The following is a 21,639-nucleotide window of genomic DNA, read 5'->3' as shown; positions in this document are numbered from 1 at the left end:
AAAATGGTTTCACAGTTTAAATGGGACCAAAAGAACCACACATCAGCCCAGGTTGAAGTAACCATGAGAGGCCATCTTAATTCAACCTTTTTTAGGAAAGAGAGCCTGGATGAGATTATCGAGCATTACTGTCCAACTGCATCTTGAAAGCCTACTGTGATGGGGACTTTACCCCTGCGGAGGTCAGTCAAGTAAATCATTCATCATTATAAAATCACGCTTATTGTATATCATTCTCCTTGAATCATTCTCATTGTCAAAACACAGAGGAAATCTCCCTCACTACAACTTGTATCCACTGCCCCTAGAGAAAAGGAGGGTCTCAATACTATCTGTAGTCATGCTTTGGAAAAGTGTGTTGAGGTCCCTCCTGAAAATTCTATGGACTGGAAAGATCTAACTTTTACAGTCTTTCCGCAAATGTCAGGTTCTCCCCATCCTTGGCCATCTTTATGGCACTCTTTTGACCCCTCTTCAGTCTGTCCACATCTGTTTTGGGACTGTGGGGGCCAGAACTGAACACACAATGCCATGTGCAGTCTGACAAGCACTGGTGAAGTGGGATGATCACATCTCTCTGTTAGCAGTGCCCCAGGGATGCAGCTGAAGATCCACTTTGTCTCAGTGGCTGCAGCAGTGATGACTGCTGACCTGATGTGTGTGTGTTGTCTGCTGGGAGCCCCAGGCTCCTCTTGGCAAGGCTGTTCCACAGCTCATTGGTCCTAGCCTGGCTGGGCTCTTTGGTTTTGTTTTCTTGGCTCTTTCGGTCTTTCCTGCTCTCCCAGGTTCAGGACTCTGCACTTCTTTTGGTTGGACTTTACGCAGTTCTTGTGGCCCAGTCTTCCAGCCTGCTCACATCTCTGAAAGGTGGCTCTCCCTGCCAACGTGTGCCCCTCAACACCCAGTTTAGTGACACAGCAAATGTGGTGAGGGTGCTTTTGGTCCCATTGCCCAGATCAGTCATGGAGATGTTACAATGTGGAGCCCAGTACTGGGGGGGCCCACTTGTGACAGCCTGCCAGTCTCAGTAAAACACACTGATCACCTATGAGATGATTCCTGCCCATCTCACAGACCACCCCCATCCAGTCTGTTTTTGACATTTGTCTAGGAGGAAACTGTGGGAGACACGACTTGTCAAATGCTTTACTGAAGTGCAGGCAAGCAACATCCACTGCTTTCTCATATTGACTGAAGATTGTAATTTGTTTTAGAAAGGTGATCAGGTTAGCCTGGCATGATTTGCCTTTGATAAATCTGTGCTGGATTTTCCCAGTTACTTGATTCATTTAGTTGGTAATAATTCCTAGGAAGCTTGTTCTGCCACTTTCCCAGGGACTCCAATAAGGATAGTGGGTCCTCTTTCGGGCCATTCTTATAGACAGGTATGAGATCTGCCCTCTTCCAGTCATCAGGGATGTCCCCTGATCTCCATGAATTTTCAAAATAATAAGACTCCAGCCCTGCAACAATATCAGCCACTTCTCGCTCAAGATTTCTGAGTCCCTTTTTTTGAACAGATGGTTCAGGTCAGCATTGTGCTAGTAATGAGCCAAATCAACACAAGTCCTACAGGACTGTGGGGCTACTTGAGGTCACAGTTAACTAAGTCAATTCTACATCTAATTGGCCACTGGTACTTTCTACTGTTTTGTGTCAGTGGAGGCAGGACAGACAACTCCCCTAAGTGTGTTGGACTATTAAATTAGTAGCTATTAACTGAGTACTACACACAGTCAAGTGTTGCCGGCTAATAAGAAGGAAAAGAACATGAGTGGCACAGCCTACAGGGAAAGAGAATGTGACAAACATATTTCATCTTGATGTAAGATCAGACACAAACATGTTTCATCTGAACATGAGAACATTTTTTTCTGGACAGATAATCAGTCACTGGAACAACTTCTGCAGGATGTGGCAGAGTTCCCATTGCAAGAGGTTTTTAAGCTGCAGTGGAAAAGGGTGTTGGATAATCTTATCTAGGCTCCCTTTTCTGCAAAAAGCTGGACTGGATGATCTCTTGAGGCCTCATCGTCCTGAGATTTTTTATGATTCTAAGAGACCATGGATTTCTTAAGACAAAAATCACGTAACTAGGGATAAGAAAAATAAAGAATGCAATAAATTTTATCTAGAAAGGAAACAACCACGTGTACATGAAATATTTATTAGAAACATCAACAAACTTCCCTCTTTTGATTCTTCATCTCTGGTGCAATTCTTGCCATGAGAGTCAAGGGGAAGTATTACTAGAATAATGTCAGAACTGTTTAGGATTTATGAAAATAAGCCTTTAGAAAAAATGCCAAACTTAATATACAATTTCAGAACAGCCTAAAAAAATTAGATGCACAAAACTTCACTCAACTAGAACTTGAACTGGGTGCCTACTGCCTTTATGTCTGCAGAATGTGAGCTGTGGGTACCAAAAGAACATTTGAAACACAGGTGCTATGAAGATAATGAAAGATAGACTTTGACCTTATCTTTCAGCAGTCAGAAAAATTGCACACTAGGAACTGAAACAGCAAAGATACATTTTTAATCAGCCATCACAATTAGACAACCCTTCAAAGTAGAAAAGGGGGCCATTAATATACTTCAGCTCTATTTAAGCTCTGTTGGCTTCAAAATCGGTGACATGAACACAGAACTTTCCACTCTGAGAAAATTTAATTTCTATATTGTGAAGTACTCTACTTCACAAGAGGAAAGATTTTGTTGTTGTTGCTGTTACGGGTTTTGTTCTTTTTCCCTCCAATGGAAAACAACAGAAAAGATTTCTTACCATTAGAGAAAAACTGAAAGGTGTTTTTGCATACTTCATTATTAATCCAATAGCTATAGGCATATAAATTCTTCAGGGATTTGCTTTGGCAAATCATACCTATGCAAACTTATGTGTGTTTCATACAAAAAGTACCTCAATAAACCTCTGGAAAGTTAAGCAGGTATTTTAGTCACTTACTGAGCCTGAGTCAAAGCAATTACAGGTGAAAAAGCCCATCACAAACTGTTTTACAACTTACTAAGTAAACATCCAAAACTGAAGCATTATCATTTTCCATTTCCAATGTGCTCTGTTCTGAAGTCAAATAGATGGCACTGTCTCCCAAAGTGAATGTTGAACTCGAAGGTAACCCTTTACTGCAAAGAGAAGGGAGAGTACAATCAACCAAAAGTCCAAGTTACAAAGCTCAGTCATAACTGAAAATTTACAAATTTCTGTGTTAAACATAAAAATCTTCAAATACTTGGAAAATACTTGGAAAATAAATAAACAAACATAGATACTTTGGCAATGGCTGGATAACTGGAAGTTCATATTTGACTACCTGTTCAGAAACCTCAGATTTTAGTTTTGCATTTACTAAAATTTTAACAGAAAGTAATGCTCTTCCTGAACGTCAGTATTATTTAATTAATGAAACTATGTCACAGTAAATGTTACAAAGTTTCATTAATTTCAAAGTACATTACTTCTGTATTACACATGGTGTAAATTTTGGCAGCATTTCGTGATTCAAAATGGGGACAAAAGAGTAAGAAATTAGGCACATTGTAACATTACTAACATTGGACTTTTCCATGCAGACACAGATTATTAACAGCCATAAGTTTAGAAGGAAAAGTGGGAGAACAAGAATATTGTGATTAGTACACTTATGCAAGGAAGTGATGTTTACAGAGCAGGTGCTATTACTTTATTCATTGATTGCTTTTTTTTATTCTCTGACACACAGAAATAATGTGAAACTGCAAATAAACCTCCACATAAATTTCATTTGGTAACACACTTGACTTGGTCAACAATGCTGAAACTCTCAAAGGTGTTTTAATGGAGTCAGGTGTCCCTTATTGCATATCTTGACTAGCTGCCAGAAGTAAGGCTCCAGGCTATCTTGAAAACTCAACTGTCAGTTGTGCAGAGATATATTTTAGAAATTCTTAACTATTTACAGACAAGGTGAAAAGCAAAAATTATTAATTATAACTTGATATGGAAACATGGTTACAGCCATCAGTCTAGATACGGCTCATTTACCCCTCCCTTTTGTACTACTTCAAGTATACTTCAGATGGGATAGAACTTCAGAAAGGGCAAAACTAGCATGCAGAAAATGTTGCTTTGATTCAACAAAATAATGAATCAGTGTTGTACTGGAACGGAGCTTTACATTCACCACATTACAGTGTTCCTTTTATCATATAATGCACTGGACATTTTTCAAAAGCAAGACTATTTCTCTTGCACTAAATGACCCAGGTGCTACTGACTTAGCACTATTCTCATATGTGTAACTTGAATTCTATTGACCAGTGTATAAGAGTAAAAACAAAAGTCTTGTAATTAATCTCTTAACAGTAATACACATGCTGTCAGCAGTTGGTAACTGAAGTTCAAATTTCTTCAATAGCATCATCATAGATGCATTTATTGCCAGTTTCAATGCAGACTGATTATAATGACACTGATAAGGCAAAGACATATTACTGGCGGCACAGAAGAGAACAAGTGAAATCCCCACATAAATAGTGTTTCAGAAAGAATAGTTTGGAGGAACAGAGTTTTAATACAGTTTCTACAGTGCACTAAGTTCTCATCCTTAATTTTTAGGTTGAAAAAGAAAAGCCAAGCAAAAAAAAAAAAAAAAAGCCAGCACTTTTATAGGTACTTTCTCTCTCATACAGTAATGACCACCACAAGGAGCATGCTCAACTATGATGTTGCCCTCCTCTGGCTAAAACATTCTATTTGATCTTGGTTCTTAATTAAGAAAAGAAAAAAAGAAGCAAAAATAATTCCATCATTAGAGAACTGGGAAAGCTTTGTTTTACTTTAAGCCACAATTACATGTTGCTTCAATCATAGTCAAATTTTCTTTCCCATGGGGGAACCCCCCAGTGTCTCAGTGCATCTGTTCATACCATTTAAGCATTCAAGTCTTTTTCCTTCCACCCAACTGCTTATTATCGTGAAGCATGTGTGAATTTAATCCACTTTGAATTGATTCAGACGAAGTTGTCTAAGCTTCAGAAGCTAAGAGTAATGTGTAATTATAGTAATGGACAGACAGAACGTTGAAACTTAACATACAAAATTTTGTTTATGTAGAACACCAACTGGCAAAAGGGGTGCTTAATATTCCTTACAACAGAAAAACCAATACCTATAAGTCCCTGTCGCTGGAGAAAACAGCAGAACAACAGTTCAAAGTCTGGATGCTTCAGGAAGCTTGACTGTATGAGTGAAAAAACGCACAATCCCTCAATGCCTTCCAAAATTTCAAGTGATCTCCACCAAGAAACAGCAACACAAAGGTAAGACAAACAAAAACTTGAAAAATATACAGATAAGAAGGAAGAAGAAAGAGGAGGCAGAAGTCCAGACTATATATACATCTTACAGAAATCAGGCATAGAATGCATAAAGATAAAGAAGAATTAGATTTCAGATAGATTTTTTCCCTTCGGCTCAGGTGTATCAGAAGAATTCAACAGTCCTCCTTATACAGCCCACAGTATCTTGGCATTACTCTAAAAAGGGAGATGAAGGACCCCTTCATGCATCACAGGATTTAGCTTGGGTTTGGGACTAGAGAGCCCCATGAGGCCTCCTGGAAAATACATTGAAAAAAGACTTTCTGTATTCTTGAAATATTTAAAGCATAAGTTGTAAAACATCTACAGTTTGAAACATTTTAAAATATTTTAAAGCAAGTTTCAAACATTTCCAGAAGCACCATTGACCTCCTTCAGCTCCTTGCAATTCTAAAAACAATGTCAAGTTAGATGAGTTAGAGTGCTTAGGGCATTCAGATTTGTCATATTTAATTCGTCAGTACTTAATAAGAAAACTTTTCCTGGAAGGAGAAAAAATCTGTTATCACTTCTGCTATAAAAATTATCCCCAATGTAACACGTAAGTATTATATTTACTCAGATAAAACAAACCCTTTCAAAGAAGTGGTTTTGGACTAATAATTACATTTTCTAGTGGAAAACAGACCATCTAGGAACTAAAATATCTCTGCATCAAATATAAACCTACTTGAGAAATGGAAAATATTTGAAAATTTTAATAGAAGCAATAAATTCTCAATTCTGTTCTTTTACTGAAGGAATACTTGACACTGCTTATGACAAAATCACTTGACTGAGAAACAGCTTCATGGAAAAGAAACCAGCTGTCTTCTGACAAACAAGAAAGCCTGCATTTACTGAATAGCATATGTCATGATTGTCTTTCTTTTCTTTTTCGTTCTGTTTTTTAGGTCCAGTCCTTGTGCTGGAAAATACAGCAATTTACCCTTCTCCACTACTCTTTCATTTGTACTAATTCCTCTTCACACTGTCTGGACAGCACCTCAGGTTTCCTCTACTTTTTCAACAACTGAGGAATAACTTGGTGAAAATAATCAGCTTGCAGCCTGGAAAAACACTCCCAATAAGCTGTATATTCATGACTGCTGCTCAGTCTCTCTTTTTCACTTTGATCACAAGTCCCCATACACTCCTCTGTATTATCTATCAATTAGTTATGCTAGTTCTAATCTGTACCAAGCCACCTTTACAAAAGCCCTCCTCACAAGACACAGCCTCAGGAGCTGGCTCCACCTCAGCAAGTCGCCTCTGTCTGCTTAATCTTAGCAGCAGCAGTTTCTCCCTATCTCCCACAAATGCTGAGCACTCCCAAGGAAAGATGCTGCTGATCACCTGTCTTATGCTATTAGCCATTTGCCTCTCCTTGGGGAAGTATTACAATGGATACTAGAAACAGGGTAATTCTGAACATAAAAAACAACCTAAATAGAAAATATGGTGTGTGATTCAAGGTATCCAAAAGTATTACTGGTCTCTTTTTAATGAGGAAAATAATACCATCTGTTTTCTAAGTGGTATGGGCATATACTGCTCATTAGTAGGAGTCAAGGAGCTGTACAAATATCACATTATTACTACACACACAGGACTCTCCTCCTTTATTACCTTAAACCAGAAATTTGTGACAGGTTACAAGCAAATTCATGTACTCTCTACTTTGTGCTATGTTACTTTGAAGAACAAGAAAAAAGCCTGCTGAAGAAGATGTCAAACTGTAATTCTGTTAAATAATAAAGCAGAATATAGTCAATTACAGATTTAAAGATTGAAAGCAGGCTCACATTTGTAAACAAGTCTTTAATTCAGGCTTTGTTTCAAAGACTGCTCCAAGTTTCTGTTTACCAGAGACAAATAGCAAAATGATGAGTCCTACATCACATAATTTTCTAATATTCAGAAGAAGAACTCTGGCAAGAAAAAACCTCAGATCGAAATCGAATCTACAATTCAGTGCATCATTGTAGCATGAGTTTTTTTTGTGGGTTTATTTCCCTGCTATCTTTTTTTATTAGAGGACTGAAGTTCCTTCAGTGATCCATAAAAACATAAGTAAAACTTTAGATGTATTTAGTGCCAAGAAGAAGGAATGACCTTCCTGAACCGATGCCAGAAGAAGTGGATACAAAACACCAGGTGCCCAGAATCTTATGAAAATTAGTTCAATACTGAGCAGCTTTCTTAACTCCTAAGAGAAAGCCATTAGCTATGCCAGGGAAGCTAGTCCTCAAGAATTTTACATACTGAGACTATGACACACACCACTACTTAATGAGAATTAAAAGCTGCCACCAGGCCCAAGCTGAAGAGGGCACACCTAGACCAGCAAAGATGCTAGTTGGTAAGCCCCTATGACAGATCTCTTAGCGACAGTGTAAATATTTTGGCAGAAGATGTGGAGACAATCACACATGTGTGAATGCTGGCACCAGGTCTGGTGTGTTAGAGGACGTGCCCTCTTGTAATGATGAAGTCCATACCTGGACTGCAGACACTAACAATCTGATTTTGTAAGAAAAACATGTTAATCACATAGTTTGCACGTGTCCTGCATTAGAGGTTATTTCATTGACTGAATCACGACTGGAAAGTAAATGAGTCTAGATGTACAATCAAAGTGTAGACCTGCTAAAAACTTTATTTTAGAATTATTTTGGAGCATCTTTACAGTACAAACATAATGGAATTATGTCATACGTTTTCCTTGCAGTAAATTTTTTAGAGAATAAAGAATATTTGAAATGCATTAAATCTGAGCTCTTTATTCAGACAACTCCACCATTCTCTTTTCCTGACTGATGCTGATACAAAGCAGTTCTGTAGATTTTATTTGATGTTTAAAGCAAACAAAACCCTCCAGTACTCTGTAACTTTATTTCTATCAAAGAAAAAACTTTGTGAAAGATCATGAATATTGAAGTCCTACAAATAACTTGACACAAGTTGAAGTGAATGAGCTCTATTTCCACTAATGCTTATTCATCAGTAGTTTTATTTTCTAAACTATTTCCTTGTGTAGAAACATTTCTGTTCTGCAATTAAAACTTCATCTTCATTACACCCCAAAACATTCAAGTTTTTATAGCAAACCATCAGACATATGGAAGATGCCACATCAGTGAGATTTATTTCAACTTAATGCAAGTGGAAGCTGTAAATATCACGTCCATCAAGTAAAGCTGCAAGTCATTTTACTTTTTATGTAAATGCAGTTGTCAAATATTTAACTGGAGGTAAAATCCTACTGCCTCAAGATTGCTTTTAAAATAACTTGAGTTTTTGGGCAGCATGCAGTTTACAGGGAAGAACTACATCTTGGCACATTAGTGCATTTGTTAAATTTATACATTGAGTAGTTCAGGACTTCAAATTATTCCAAACAATATTCAGGATGCTTGAATGGCTACCCTTCTTGATGAAAACAGCAAAGAAATGGCTCAATACACAGTTAAGAGATCTGCAAGCAGGCAAGGTGACAAACACAAGACACTTCAGGTGCACAACGGAGCATATAGGCACATACAGAGATGATCTCCCAGCAAGACTTACTGGCTTAAGCATGGTATTGGACAGACACTGATGAAATATACTCAAACAACTCAAATCCCATTCAACCTAGCTCATTAGCATCTGCATTACTTTTCTTAAGACATTCCTCTTTTTATACTTTCTGGATGAAAAGCAGACAGGCTCTCATCACACCCATGAATGAAGTTTCACAGAAATTTACTTCAGAAAATGGTTGTTATGGAAGTATTTAAAGCAGAGCATTCAGCACTGTACATTCAGAATAAAGAACAATTATTCCTTTTCCTAGCACATCACCATTTTTTGGCAGCTGTTTTAGGCTACAGATGTGACCTTAATGTAGTTTGGTTTATGGTACAGACTAAGACCCAAGCAAAGTTTAGATATCAAATTTAATTTTGGAACATGAACAAAAATTCATATAACATTTTTCACTCTGTGCTTTCTATTTCATGATCCCCAGTTACAATACGTAAATTTATGAACAGATATGTGATAAATCCTACAGGCTTTTGGCACCCATCCTTCACTGGAAAGGTTAAAGACTGAGTTACAAAGACAGTTTCCCCTCCTGCTTCTTATTTTGAGAGCCTCCTGTTGATCACAACATTAAACTTCTAGCAGAGCAGCGAGGAATCCTCTAGCATATACAGCCTTTACCTGCTAGAATAGAGTGTAGGTTGATCACGTTGACAGTGCTCATCTACATTCAAGGAAGAAGAAGAAAGTGTGGTTGCCAAAGAAGCTGCTTCAAACAGAGACGGAGTGCTTGGCACTAGATCCGGCCGGTGATGTGAACCTAGTACTGCATATGCAGAAATAAGGAACAATGTTAACACATTTCATTTTTAATTGAGCCCGAGAATTTTCATGTAAATATATTGAGTCTCACAGTGCCCTCATCAGCTTCTTGAAATTTCCTAATATTTGAAGTGATGAGATGGTAGTTTTCATATGCCCACACCCACACTCTTTTGTATTACAGAGTGAATTTCAGCTGCTAACAAGTATATTCAGCAGAATACAGAGTAACTCCAAGGTCAAATATTAAGCAGAGGTATGAGTTAAGGATTCTGCTCAATCCTGGGACTATTCTCATGCTACCAGACCTCATTTATCTGATTGGATTTAGGCAATTGGTTCTGCTTTCTTCATGGCTGCAGGCAAATTCTGATAGGGGCAAAGTTGAATCTCTCCAAAAAGACTCTGGGAACATGAACTGGGCTTCAAAACACTTCATGTGACATATTTGTTTAGAGGTCAGTGAAAAGTTCTGAAATCTGCAAGTTTATCTGCAAGCATCATACTACAAACCTTGATTCTGACTTCGTCTTGCTCCTGAAGGTCCATTTTGCCAAATATTACTGAAAACTCTCTCCATAAGAATAACCTCACTCTGATTTTGAGACATCAGCCATAGTGGTACCGTTCTAGTTATAGGACTTCTAGAGTTTATACAAAATTCTTAAAAACATCATTAATGTTGTTGATCTGAAACACAGTACCTTCTTCATCAAGGCTGGCATAACTTTGTCCTTCAGCAAGAATGCCATGCTTTTCATCCTTCCAATCCTGGCTAACCGCACACACTATTTCTTGTGACGCTGCCTTTAGGGCTGTGATGGAATTGCACCATTTCTTTGAAGGTGAAGGCCTTAAAGCTGCATTACCAAATGAACATAAGATGACATCATTCAACACCTATCTCCCTGCACATCTTTAACAGTGTATGAAAAAGTAAGTCATATAGAAAATCTAGGTTTTGAATACAGATGAAAAACATGTCCAGAAGTTTACTTAACAAACATTACATTAAAACTAGAGTGAAAGGTATTATTCCATCTGCAAGAAAAGTATGTTTGTCTTTTTCAGTTTCTTACTGCTTATTACAGGACAATAAGTCAAGTCACTGGCATCACTAAGTTTAAAAGCTCCTATAGAGTACCAACCCATATAATCAGAGACAGAATGATACAGAAACAAACCCCAGAAAATAAGAAAATGGAAAAGATATTTGGAGTATTCTGAGAGGTTACGATCTTTTTTTTTGAGCTGATAACCACTTCTATATAATGATACTGCAGAATTTCCACTTCATGTATCAAACATTTCTTTTGGGTACAATAAACACTTCCAAAATCTTAATGGCCTACACATGCCAGGTATCAGCACCTCTTTTATAATTCTTAGCTAGGGCCTGCCTATTTAAAAAGCACTCTAGAACTGATCATTACCACCACTGCTGAACCATGACCCCCATCCATAGTTCTCCAGAAGGATGCCAGCTATTTCATTCATTGTTTTTCAGCTGCTAGCTGCTGATCTCCATGCATTGGCTGCAAAGTTACTTCAGATGCACTGTGACACTTCTTTCATTGCTTTACTACAAAATTCAGATAAAACACTTCAAGTCACTTGGCTAAAGACTGAAGAAAAGAATCAGATACATAGCTCCAGGGTAGTTTTAAAAAGTAATATAGTAGATAGTTGCCGAGCTGGCCTCTGCCCAAGGCTAAATCCACTTACTAAGTTTTGTTGTTAATTATGCATGGTTGTTCTGTGCTCTAGGGGAGAAAAAACAGATTCAGAACAGGGCTTAAGCGTTTAAACAGAAATGTCTGACTCAAAGCTTAGAAATAGTGTTCCTGAAGGCAGGAACACTCCCAATTTTTTATGAAAGAAAGATAATGCATGTGAACCACTAATCTGTATAAAAGTGCATTAACAGCCCTGTGTACAGAGGAAATCAATAAGAGTAGGATACTTAGACAGGTTAATAGCCTGGAAAAATGAGACAGATGAATCAAGATCAGAGAGAAAATTTGGCATGATATCCTTTAATTGTACATTGTAGGCTTCAAATACAGAACAGGTTGTGTCTTGTCCTAGAACAAATTTAGCAGTCAGAATTAGAAAGAATTGGGGAAAAAAAGACTCAGATGTTGAGGTAACATATATGGCATTTATTTTGCCAAACAGGAGTATCAAGTAGTAGGGAAGCAGACACTCTTTATTCTTTATCAATTCAGAGGAGTTCCTTTGACTATTGTCTCAGACTGCAGAACTCCCACCAGTTTTTCAGCAAAATTATTCTAAGATTTAAAGAGAACTGGGTCTCAGGAGGCTCCTTTCTCCTTTAGCTGAATTTTGCTTCACATTTTGTCACATTACATGAAATTCTTCTATTTTCTTATTAATCAATTTTTCCAAAGGATTTAACTTTCAACACTTTATATCATTAATTTATTCTAGTATTTGTAGTCATTTTTGGTTAATCTTACTTGCCTAAATCTTATTTAGCTTTAGAGTTTGTTTGTATTTTCTTCTCGCTCTGTCCACACAGACTTATTTCTCACTCCAGATAGCAAATGAAAATGTTAAAAGACCAGCATAACACCGGTCAAAGCATTTGCAAAACACCTTTTATCAGTTTCAGACAATGCCATATGCTTAACACTCCTTCTGTAGTATATGAGCCGAGTGTCCATTCCACATTTTGACACTCAGACTCTGAAGCAAATACACTTCTATGAGCAGGATTATGAAACTGCTAACTCAGATCCATTTTAAAGTACAAGTTTCTCTATAAACTAGAAAATTCTAGCCCATCAGTAAATACTTATTTGTCAAGAACACTGCTTCATAAAAAACCACTCAGCCCAGAAAGCACTCTCTCCTAGAGGGTTATCAAAAATCAATTCTCTTACTAGAAAGAAGCAAAAAAAAAAAAGGTACAATTTCAGCATCATCTCCATGGGTTTAAAAAATAATCTGGTAGTAAAGCAGCAAGGTAATACGTATACACACTATTTAAAACACCTAATCTCTATGTCTTACTGTAAGGTTTCATACCCTTTGGATAACTGCTAGGAAAAAAATCTCATTGCTCATAATCAGAACAGCTTTTCCCCAAAGAACAGCCTGGACCTCATCAAACCACAAGCACTCTTGTTTGCCTTGCCAGTATATTTGTTAGTGACTTCCTTACTGCACACACATTGAGCACATCTCAGCAGTTGGCACAGAATGGCATGTGTTGGAAGGGATTTTAAAAATCATCTAGTTCCAAACCCTGCTGAGTTAGTGGTCGGTAGTGACACCTACCACTAGAGCAGGTTGCTCAGATCCCCACCAAATTGGCCTTGGACGCTCCCAGGATTGGGCATCTACAATTCCTCTGGGCAACCTGTTCCAGTGCCTAATCACCCTCACTTGTAAAGAGCTTCTTCCTAATATCTAACCTAAATCTACCCTTCTTAAGTTTAAAGCCATTCTCTCTTGTCCTATCACTATATGCCCTTTTAAAAAGTCCATCTTCAGCCTTATTGTAAGTCCCCTGTAGGTACTGGAAGGCTGCTACAAGATTTCCCCAGAAACTTCTCTTCTCTGGGTTGAACATCCCCACTTGTCTAGCTTGACTTCATAGGAGAGGGGATCCATCACTCTCATTATGTTGGTGTCCCTACTCTGGACTCTCTCCAGCAGTTCCATGTCCTTCCCGTGCTGGGACCCCAGAGCTGATGCAGGGTTCCACGTTGGGTCTCAGCAGAGCAGAGCAGAGGGGCAGAATCCCCTCCCTGGCCCCGCTGCCCACGCTGCTCTGGATGCAGCCCAGGGCATGTTTGGCTTTCTGGGCTGTGAGTGCCCATGGCTGGGTCATGTCCAGTCTCCCATCCACCAGCACCCCCAACTCCTTCTCCCCAGGGTTTCCCTGTTCTGTTAATCCCCCAGCCTGTCTTGGTATCTGGGGTTGCCCCAACCCAGATATATCACTCTGCTCTTGGCTTTGTTGAACCTGGTCAGGTTCCCATGGGTCCGCTTCTTGAGCTTGTCCAGGTCTCTTTTGTCCCACATCACCATCCTTCTCTGCACTTGCAACACTTCATATTGAATATCCTTTCAGTAGCATGGTCAATTTATATAGAAATTATCCATCAATTCATCAATATTTATAAGACTCACAAAAAATCTTATTTTCCTGAAAAGCTGTCATAACACATCATGCATCCACGGAATCACTGCTAGAGGTTAATTCAAATTTTCTCTTTTCCTTTTAAAGATTTCTTCATTCTACCTAAAATATCTTAATGGTTTTAGTACAGTTACTCTCAGCCTTTTCCTTTCATCTATCTATTGTATTCTTTTTCTTATTTAGAGTTGAAAAAAATACTTGGCACCTACACTTATGCCTTCTTATTGCATTATCAATTTTCCCTCCTCCTTCATATGCCTTTACACATAATCATGTCTGTTGTTCTGATCTGCCAGGCCTTTAACACTGGTTTTCATGGGCCGGCTCAGAGTTTACTTTGAGTGTGTCTCTTTAGACACCATGCAGAGCAGCACAGGCCAATATGACTTCCAGTGGTAGAAAAGGTAGTGAAAATAAAAGTTGATCTGAACTTTTGATGGAAAAAGCCTGTATGAATGTGTCTCTAAATTTATTTTTTTTTTTAATTAGTAAGACAGTAAATTAATTTCCCTGATTTGAGTCAGTTTTGCCTGGGATAATAATTGGTGAGTGATCTCTCCCTGTTCTTATTTGAACCCACCTGCCTTCTGTTGTAACTTTCCCCATCCTCAAAGTGCTCACCTTGGTCTGAAGCCAGTTTCAGGCAACCCTGACGTGACAAAAATATGTAGTACATAATTCTCTGTAATTTTGCTAATAGAGTAAAATCCCAATTGCCAGAAATTTAGTTTCTTGATTGGACCTATGAAAGTACTACATGATGGTGGAGAAAGGCTTGTTTTATTGCCAAGACTGAAGCATTACAAAGTTATGATTATAAAAATATCTAAAAGAGTAGAAGTCACTACTTTCTTACCTTGAACTTTTTTGAAGACTCTTGTATTCATAAACTTTAAAAATCTGTCTGCATAAAAACTTGGTCGGTGAACTGAAACAGTATCCTACAAGATTGAAAAAGAGCTCAGTCATATTTTCCAGAAGGAAATCACAAGTAAGGTGTTAAGAATCTGGACCTCAGGCAAACTATATTATGCATTTCAGACATAGTCAAAACTAGTGAATCAATACCATTTTTTTCCCTTTTTAAAGGCTGATTCTTCAATAACTTCTTTAGGTATTTCATTTATGAAATTATGAGTTATGAATTATACAGCTGTATTCTGCAAAATATTTCAAGCATTTGAAATTAATGTTTTCAAGTCACATATATTTTTCTGTTATAGATTCATTAGTGTTCTGGTAGGTGGCTAGACTTGTGTAAGTTCTAAGGACTAATATTATTAGTTGTTATTTGAAAGCTCAACAAATCAGAGCAGGTATTGGGAAGATTTCAGCAGCAGTTCAAACCACATGGTGAGGTTAGACTACAAATAAACCAGAACTAGTTTTTTCCTGGTCAGCATGAGTCAAAGGTCCATCAGCTAAAATATGAGCAGTTTAAAAAAATAATAATATCTACTTACCCCATCATAAACAAGAGCTTTCCAAGAATGTTCCAGTTTCTTCATTAACCTAGGTATGTAAAAAACTAAATAAGAACTTCTTTACAGAACTTCCACTTCCATACGTAGTTTCAGAATATTTTGCTTAGTGAAAATTCATTGAAAATTGAAGTTCAGCTTACCTGTAAGACTGGAGAATATCTATAATACCCATAAATAAAAGCAGCTTTTCACCTTTATGGCTTTTTGCTGGAATACCTCCCATCCTAAGAGAAACAAAATAGTTAGACTATCTTTTAAGACATCTCTGATCACCAGTTACCAGCTGAACTTGTAAACACAAAGGAATAGACAATATTCAAGCCAGGTGCCATGGTGCAAAGTCAGTCAAATGTGAGTCACCTAGTATGCAACAGATTTTAAATAGAAAACTTGGATATCTGTGATTCAGTGGAAAATATCCGTCATTAAAAAAGGAGGAATATTTTAAGATACATTTTAGAACTGGAAATATTCAGATGATTTGAAAATTGGAAGAAAGCATACATCAGTTTATTGCTATGGAACATAAGTAACTTTAGATAAGGGATAATTTTCTCATTTTGTTGATCACAGGTAACAAATCACAGAGTCTGCACATTAATCAAAGTCTGAAAAGGTTGTTTTGTATATTTTTCACTAAAATTATGTATTACTGCGCTTTTACAAAATTTCTTTACAGACATATAAGTGACAGATAAAGCAACAGTATCAAGCTGAGAATCCTCAGTGCATGGGCTTCCAGTTGGTCCAGGGTCTGCACTCAGCCATGAACCTTCATTCTAAGACCCTCTCTTCCTACTCCAACACCTAGCAAAATGGTCCATTTTAGAAGCTCAGCATTGTTTTTCACTCCACTAGCAAAGTGTCAATATGAGAGAGATAGTGCAAAGGGCCAAGGAAGGACTCCACTTGTCAGGATCTGCACAGCACTGTATTAGCTCAAGTGCTGTGGGAGCCCAGGGTGGCAGCTAGTGCAACACCTCTGCCATCACACAGCAGCACTGGCCATCTTCTGTGTGAATGTGAGTGAGCTGTAAAAAACAAATGAAATAAAGCTCTGTCTAAGTATTGTGTAGAGTTCTCAGTGTTTGGAAACTCTCTGCAAATGCTAAATATCATAATTCTCTCACTTGTTTGCTGTAGGTTTAAGCACAGATTTCTGTATCATTAGTTGTATTTACCTACAAAGGTCCCTTGAGAACCAGGAGTAAAATGAATCTTTAATTTCAAAAATTTATTTTACTCCTCGTTGTAAGGAAGGACTTATATAAATCCTTGTTATAATGAAGGACTGATTATATGCAATACTGAATGGTGGTGATAATGCCCACATAGCACTTAATATATTATTAAGGAAACAACAGAATAATGATTGTTATATATTCAAATTTCTACTTAAGTTTTTGCTAGACAGAAAAATATGAGAAAAACATCAGTTCTTAAACTCAGGATATATAATATATGACTGCACTTCAGTATTCAATGATATCATTCTATGTACATTGTATATAATACTTCAAGGTGAAAACAACCCCATAGGAATATCCATTTCAATATTAATTTATAGTTTTTGCCTTGGTCTCACCAGGCTGCTTCCAGTTAAAATTAGCTGGGACTTCCAGTTAATTATAGCTGGGACATTTGTAATAGCTGTCTAACAACATTTCTTTTACAAAAGAACACGTGTGCATACGTAAGTCACTCTGAACTATCATGTATTCAAAGACAATCAATCTGCTGACCAACATTCTAATTCCATGCTCTGCTGCAAATCTTGATGATACAGCTTTTGGAAAAAAAAAACCAAAAAACCAAAACAGGCTCAATTTTTAAATTCCTGGAATGCAGTGTACTCATGGATGTTTTGCTCGTTAACAGTTTTAATAGCAATCTTAAGAGGCAGTTACAGCACTTACGTGTTTGTTGTCTCTCTGGTGACGGAGTCTCCAGACTTCCCAGGGCCCTGTATAGATTCCATCGCTGTGGAATAGAGAACTTTCTGCCCTCCATGGCGTTTTGCGTCTGATGCACTCTGGGAACACTCTCCTTCTTTTTCCTTCATGTTACTGTTCAATATGTGGATTCCCAGAAGAAGGCTGTAATCCATGATCTTAAAACTTTCTAGAACCTACCAAGGAAGAATTCACTACACTGAAACCACGAAAGAATTACATAGAAGCATTTTGCAAAACTGAGTAAAAACAGGCTCTCAAGGCACCAGCTTCTCTTACTAGGAAGTGTGTGAAATTAAACAAAAGCCTTTTACTATCCCACACAAGTCAAAGTGCTAGTTATCTAATTAGCTGAATGCTCTTGCAACAAGTGGGAAAGAAAGATGCACAGTTGAAATGTAAAATGTTGTTATTTTGTAGTCAAGGAAGATAATTCCAGGCAGCACCTTTTTCTTTATAGAAAACAATCAATTAATGGTTCTATCATCACTTACGAACAACACATTATTAAAATTATCTCTAATCTACTTTCCAGACCTCCCGGAGCGTTTTGGCCTGTACTCCTCCCTTATCTCCCCTCCACCTCCTATTTATAACAGAGGCCATACTGTTGGAGAACTTTCAAATGTCAACAAATGTATTTGTTACCACCTCCTTATTAGCAGTTGATGGGAATGGAGTACAAAAATCATGCATCTTTCTACTAAGCTAAATAGGCCTACCTAAGCTCAAAAGACAAGTTCTACTTCTGAAGCATGACTTAATCACCCAGCCTTCTCTTCTAGCTCTACCAACCATTTCTGTCTCTGGCAGCATGTCTTCTCTCACACACAAGTACTTTCATTTGTTTTCAGTCAGCTACACCATTATGAATTCTGGCATGCTGTCATTGAAAGGCAATACAGCTCAGGTCAATACCCACACATGAACTAAAAGCTGCAATCATATCTAGTAATATAACCAAACTGTTCACAGACAGCAACTGTGTTTATTTTCTTACAGAATGGTGCACTACTAAGTGGAGGGAGAAACACCAGTAACAGCCAAGAGGGATATGCTGTGCCACTCGCCTCTCCTTTACCTCATGCAGCTCAGCAGTGATTCATGACATGTTTTGGCACATAGTGGCCAAAGATAAGGATGCAATTTTTGTCACAGAATCAAGAGGCAACAGTACGTCTTTTTACATGAATAAGAAGAGAAAGTGATGTTACAGAGATGAGAGCAGATTCCAGGTATGTAATTATGATGAAGCTTATCCAAGCGTAAGTTTTTTTTGGTTAAACAGAAACATCCCTTCTATTAGTGAGAAAAAAAAAAAAAGCAATTTCAGCACTTGTATAGGTTTAAAAACTATATGGCCATAAATCAGTAACTTAGTATGGATCTGTATGTCTAATCATAAGGTTTTTATACCACTTACCCTAATTATTGGAAAAATACTCATTGCTCAGATAACCAGAGCAGTGATGAAAAAAGCATAACATACTATAATATAAACGTAGAAAGGCACAAAATCAGACCTGATTTTCAGACTCAAAGAATAAGTTTAAGACACCACGGGTTTTCTCTTGTGCAGATGAATCCTACACAGGGATGCCTTAGTTCAAATGGAATAAGAAAAAGGCTGCTAATGTATGGCCTTAATAGTTAGTCAACAGCATCTTCTGATGACAGAACTCACAAATGATTTCATGCACAATAAAAAATGTATTCTAACCACAAGATTCTGAAATTTTATTGTGCCTTACGTGGAAATATTATTATTATTATTATTATTTAGAATAATAAATTGCAAAAATAGCATGGCTAACAGGTACAAAGGCACTTGGTACCAAAAACTTCTAAAATTGTCTTTACTGCTTACTTATTACTACCCTTTACTTAGACTTTCTCAAAAAGAAATTACAATATCATGTATTCATTAAAAATACGTAATCAATGAATGTTTGCCATCAAATGCTGAAAGTAAATTCTGGGTAGGCTGAAAAATAACACCTTAGTAGTACAGTAAGCAACACTGTTCATGCAAAACCAGAACAGCAGCTAGTCAGTCTGGTGAAAAGCATTATCACATTTAGTTTACAGTTATAAATTGCTGCTGACAGCTCTGCCTTCAACATATTCTTTACTGTATTTTGAATTAGGTCACATTAGAGACATGATTTTACTGCAGTGATTACATAACCTACATCTAGGATTGGATGTAGTCTTGTGGGATGCTGTGCAGTAATGTGCTGCTCCTCCTTCCACAGGGACCTCTTATGTGATAAAATTAATCCTTCTGACTACATCAATTCACCATTGCCACTTAAACCTATACTACTTGTATAGTGCAAAAGACTATGCCTTGACAATTTATGATTTTGGTGTAGGATTACCAAAAAACAACATAAAAGCAAGTAGCTATTTTGCCATTAGACTTCATTGTCAGACTGAAACACCTTCACATCCAATGGATTAACTGCAGTAAAAATTCTTATAAACCGCACACAGCATAAGAACCTTTGTCCCCCTGACACTCTGTTCATGGCAATACTCAGAGGTGGCATTGTACTGTCCAAAGTGTCTTCAGGATATCATGACATGATCTGGCTCAGTCTGCCTACAGCTTTGAGGTACAGTTCTAATTACTTCCCCTCAGAAATGTGATAACCAAACCAACCACTCCTTACGCAAATGAACCTTTGTGACCATATCTAAGCATGTTTCACTCCCCATTTGTTTCTAATGAAACTTCTGGTAAGAAATAATTAACCAGAATAACAAGGAAGAATCTCATATTCATATAATAAGCATTCAACAAAACCTTGTGTCAAACTCCTCAGTCTGTATTAAGACAGCAGTTATACACATACTTCTTGATAAAAGTATATCAGTTGGATTTACAGTTGAATATATCTGAGGGTTCTTACATATGCATCTTCATTAATATTTAAGATACCAAATTGTGACAAATTTAAAATGTGTAAGTAACATTTTGCACACACAGTTGTACAAAATAATCTGTTTCTACAATGGCAAGTTACAAAATGCAGAACATAATGACATTTCTGGACATGCAGTATTCTATGAGTACATAAAAAGACACAAGTCTTTTTCCTGTGCTGAGGTTTGTTTGCAGATACTTTTGATGATTTTAGGACTGTTTTTGAGATGCAGCAGCAAGTTTTTGCTACAAAGGCACCAAAAAGATAACCTAATCTAATGAAAAAAACCCACTCAAATAAATTACAGTATTACATGGATATATTCATAGCAAAAGGAGAAAGCCCTGAAAAACACCTGATTCTATCCATGTGAGATCACTAGAAATTTACATAAACTCCTAGAAATAGACTACTTGTGTGGCTAAAGGGGGGGGAAAAACACAATCTTTGCTCACGTAACCGTGCTGATACATACCTTGCTAACAAAATGGCACTGTGGGGCTTCAGCAAGAATGGTCTTAATCATGGTATGTACTAACAAGTGGTGTACTTGATAATGACAAGTAAACCTTCAGTTCACTAACTTAGCATTAAATTGTTCATCTTGGTAGTATTTATATAGGTGATAATTCACTAGCTACACAGATTCTGTCAACACAGTGCTGTCACTTGGCCACCAAGTATGGCTGTCAAGGCTGACTTCAGCTGCTCTGAAAACATCCAGATGGCAAGTGACACTCACCTCTTATAGCCTTAAGCACTATTTTGTTTCATACCACATAAAAACACACAGTAAAATGGCATCACAAAATATGTTGTTTCAGAACATGAAAAATTAACTCTCTGAATCAGATTTTCTTTTCTTAGAGCTAATCAGATGTTAAAATATTCTGTGAATCATCTCAGGCATGGTTACGCTCCACTATCTCACCCAGTGACTAACAGAGCAAAACAAGTATTTCTGCCACGAAATGTCATTTTTATTTTATATGCAGCCAGCCCAAACTACACACTATCTGACAGAGAAATCTGCATTTTCATTTGCTATCCATGCAAAACAGCAGGCAAAAAAAAGTCATCAGATCATTTTCATAAAAGGGTCAAGAAAAATCCAACTCAAAAGAAAAAAACTACAAGCTTATTTAACGCAAGTACTAAACAGATAACCATGCAAGGAAATGATTTCCTCTCCTTTGAGCATTTTGGAAATTAACTTAGGAATTGACTTAGGAATTAACACAGTAGAAAGAAGACTGATTTTACAACAAATCAAGAATTAATCTTTAACATAATGAGTTATATGAAATAAATACAAATTAAAGGACTGCCTCAAACTAAGCATTTTTTAGGAACAAGTTTACAAATGTCAATGCCTAAAAATGTGTCTAGTT

General features: G+C 37.3%; 1 protein-coding gene across 1 annotated transcript in view; it reads right to left on the bottom strand.

Annotated features, from left to right (window-relative positions):
• Nucleotides 1-21,639, bottom strand: part of PIP5K1B (phosphatidylinositol-4-phosphate 5-kinase type 1 beta) — a 99,203-nt gene that overhangs the window by 9,093 nt on the left and 68,471 nt on the right. The window contains exons 8-14 of the mRNA XM_058827867.1: nucleotides 17,283-17,494; nucleotides 15,507-15,590; nucleotides 15,346-15,394; nucleotides 14,739-14,823; nucleotides 10,416-10,571; nucleotides 9,571-9,715; nucleotides 3,030-3,147 (exon numbers count right to left, since the gene is read on the bottom strand). Of these exons, the coding sequence (XP_058683850.1) occupies nucleotides 3,030-3,147; nucleotides 9,571-9,715; nucleotides 10,416-10,571; nucleotides 14,739-14,823; nucleotides 15,346-15,394; nucleotides 15,507-15,590; nucleotides 17,283-17,494 (849 nt within the window). The remainder of the gene's footprint in view (nucleotides 1-3,029; nucleotides 3,148-9,570; nucleotides 9,716-10,415; nucleotides 10,572-14,738; nucleotides 14,824-15,345; nucleotides 15,395-15,506; nucleotides 15,591-17,282; nucleotides 17,495-21,639) is intronic.

This window comes from Poecile atricapillus, chromosome Z (genome assembly GCF_030490865.1).
Source record: "Poecile atricapillus isolate bPoeAtr1 chromosome Z, bPoeAtr1.hap1, whole genome shotgun sequence".
Taxonomy (NCBI): Eukaryota; Metazoa; Chordata; class Aves; order Passeriformes; family Paridae; genus Poecile; species Poecile atricapillus.
The sequence above is the reverse complement of the archived record's forward strand: the minus strand, read 5'-3'. Positions and strand labels throughout refer to the sequence as shown.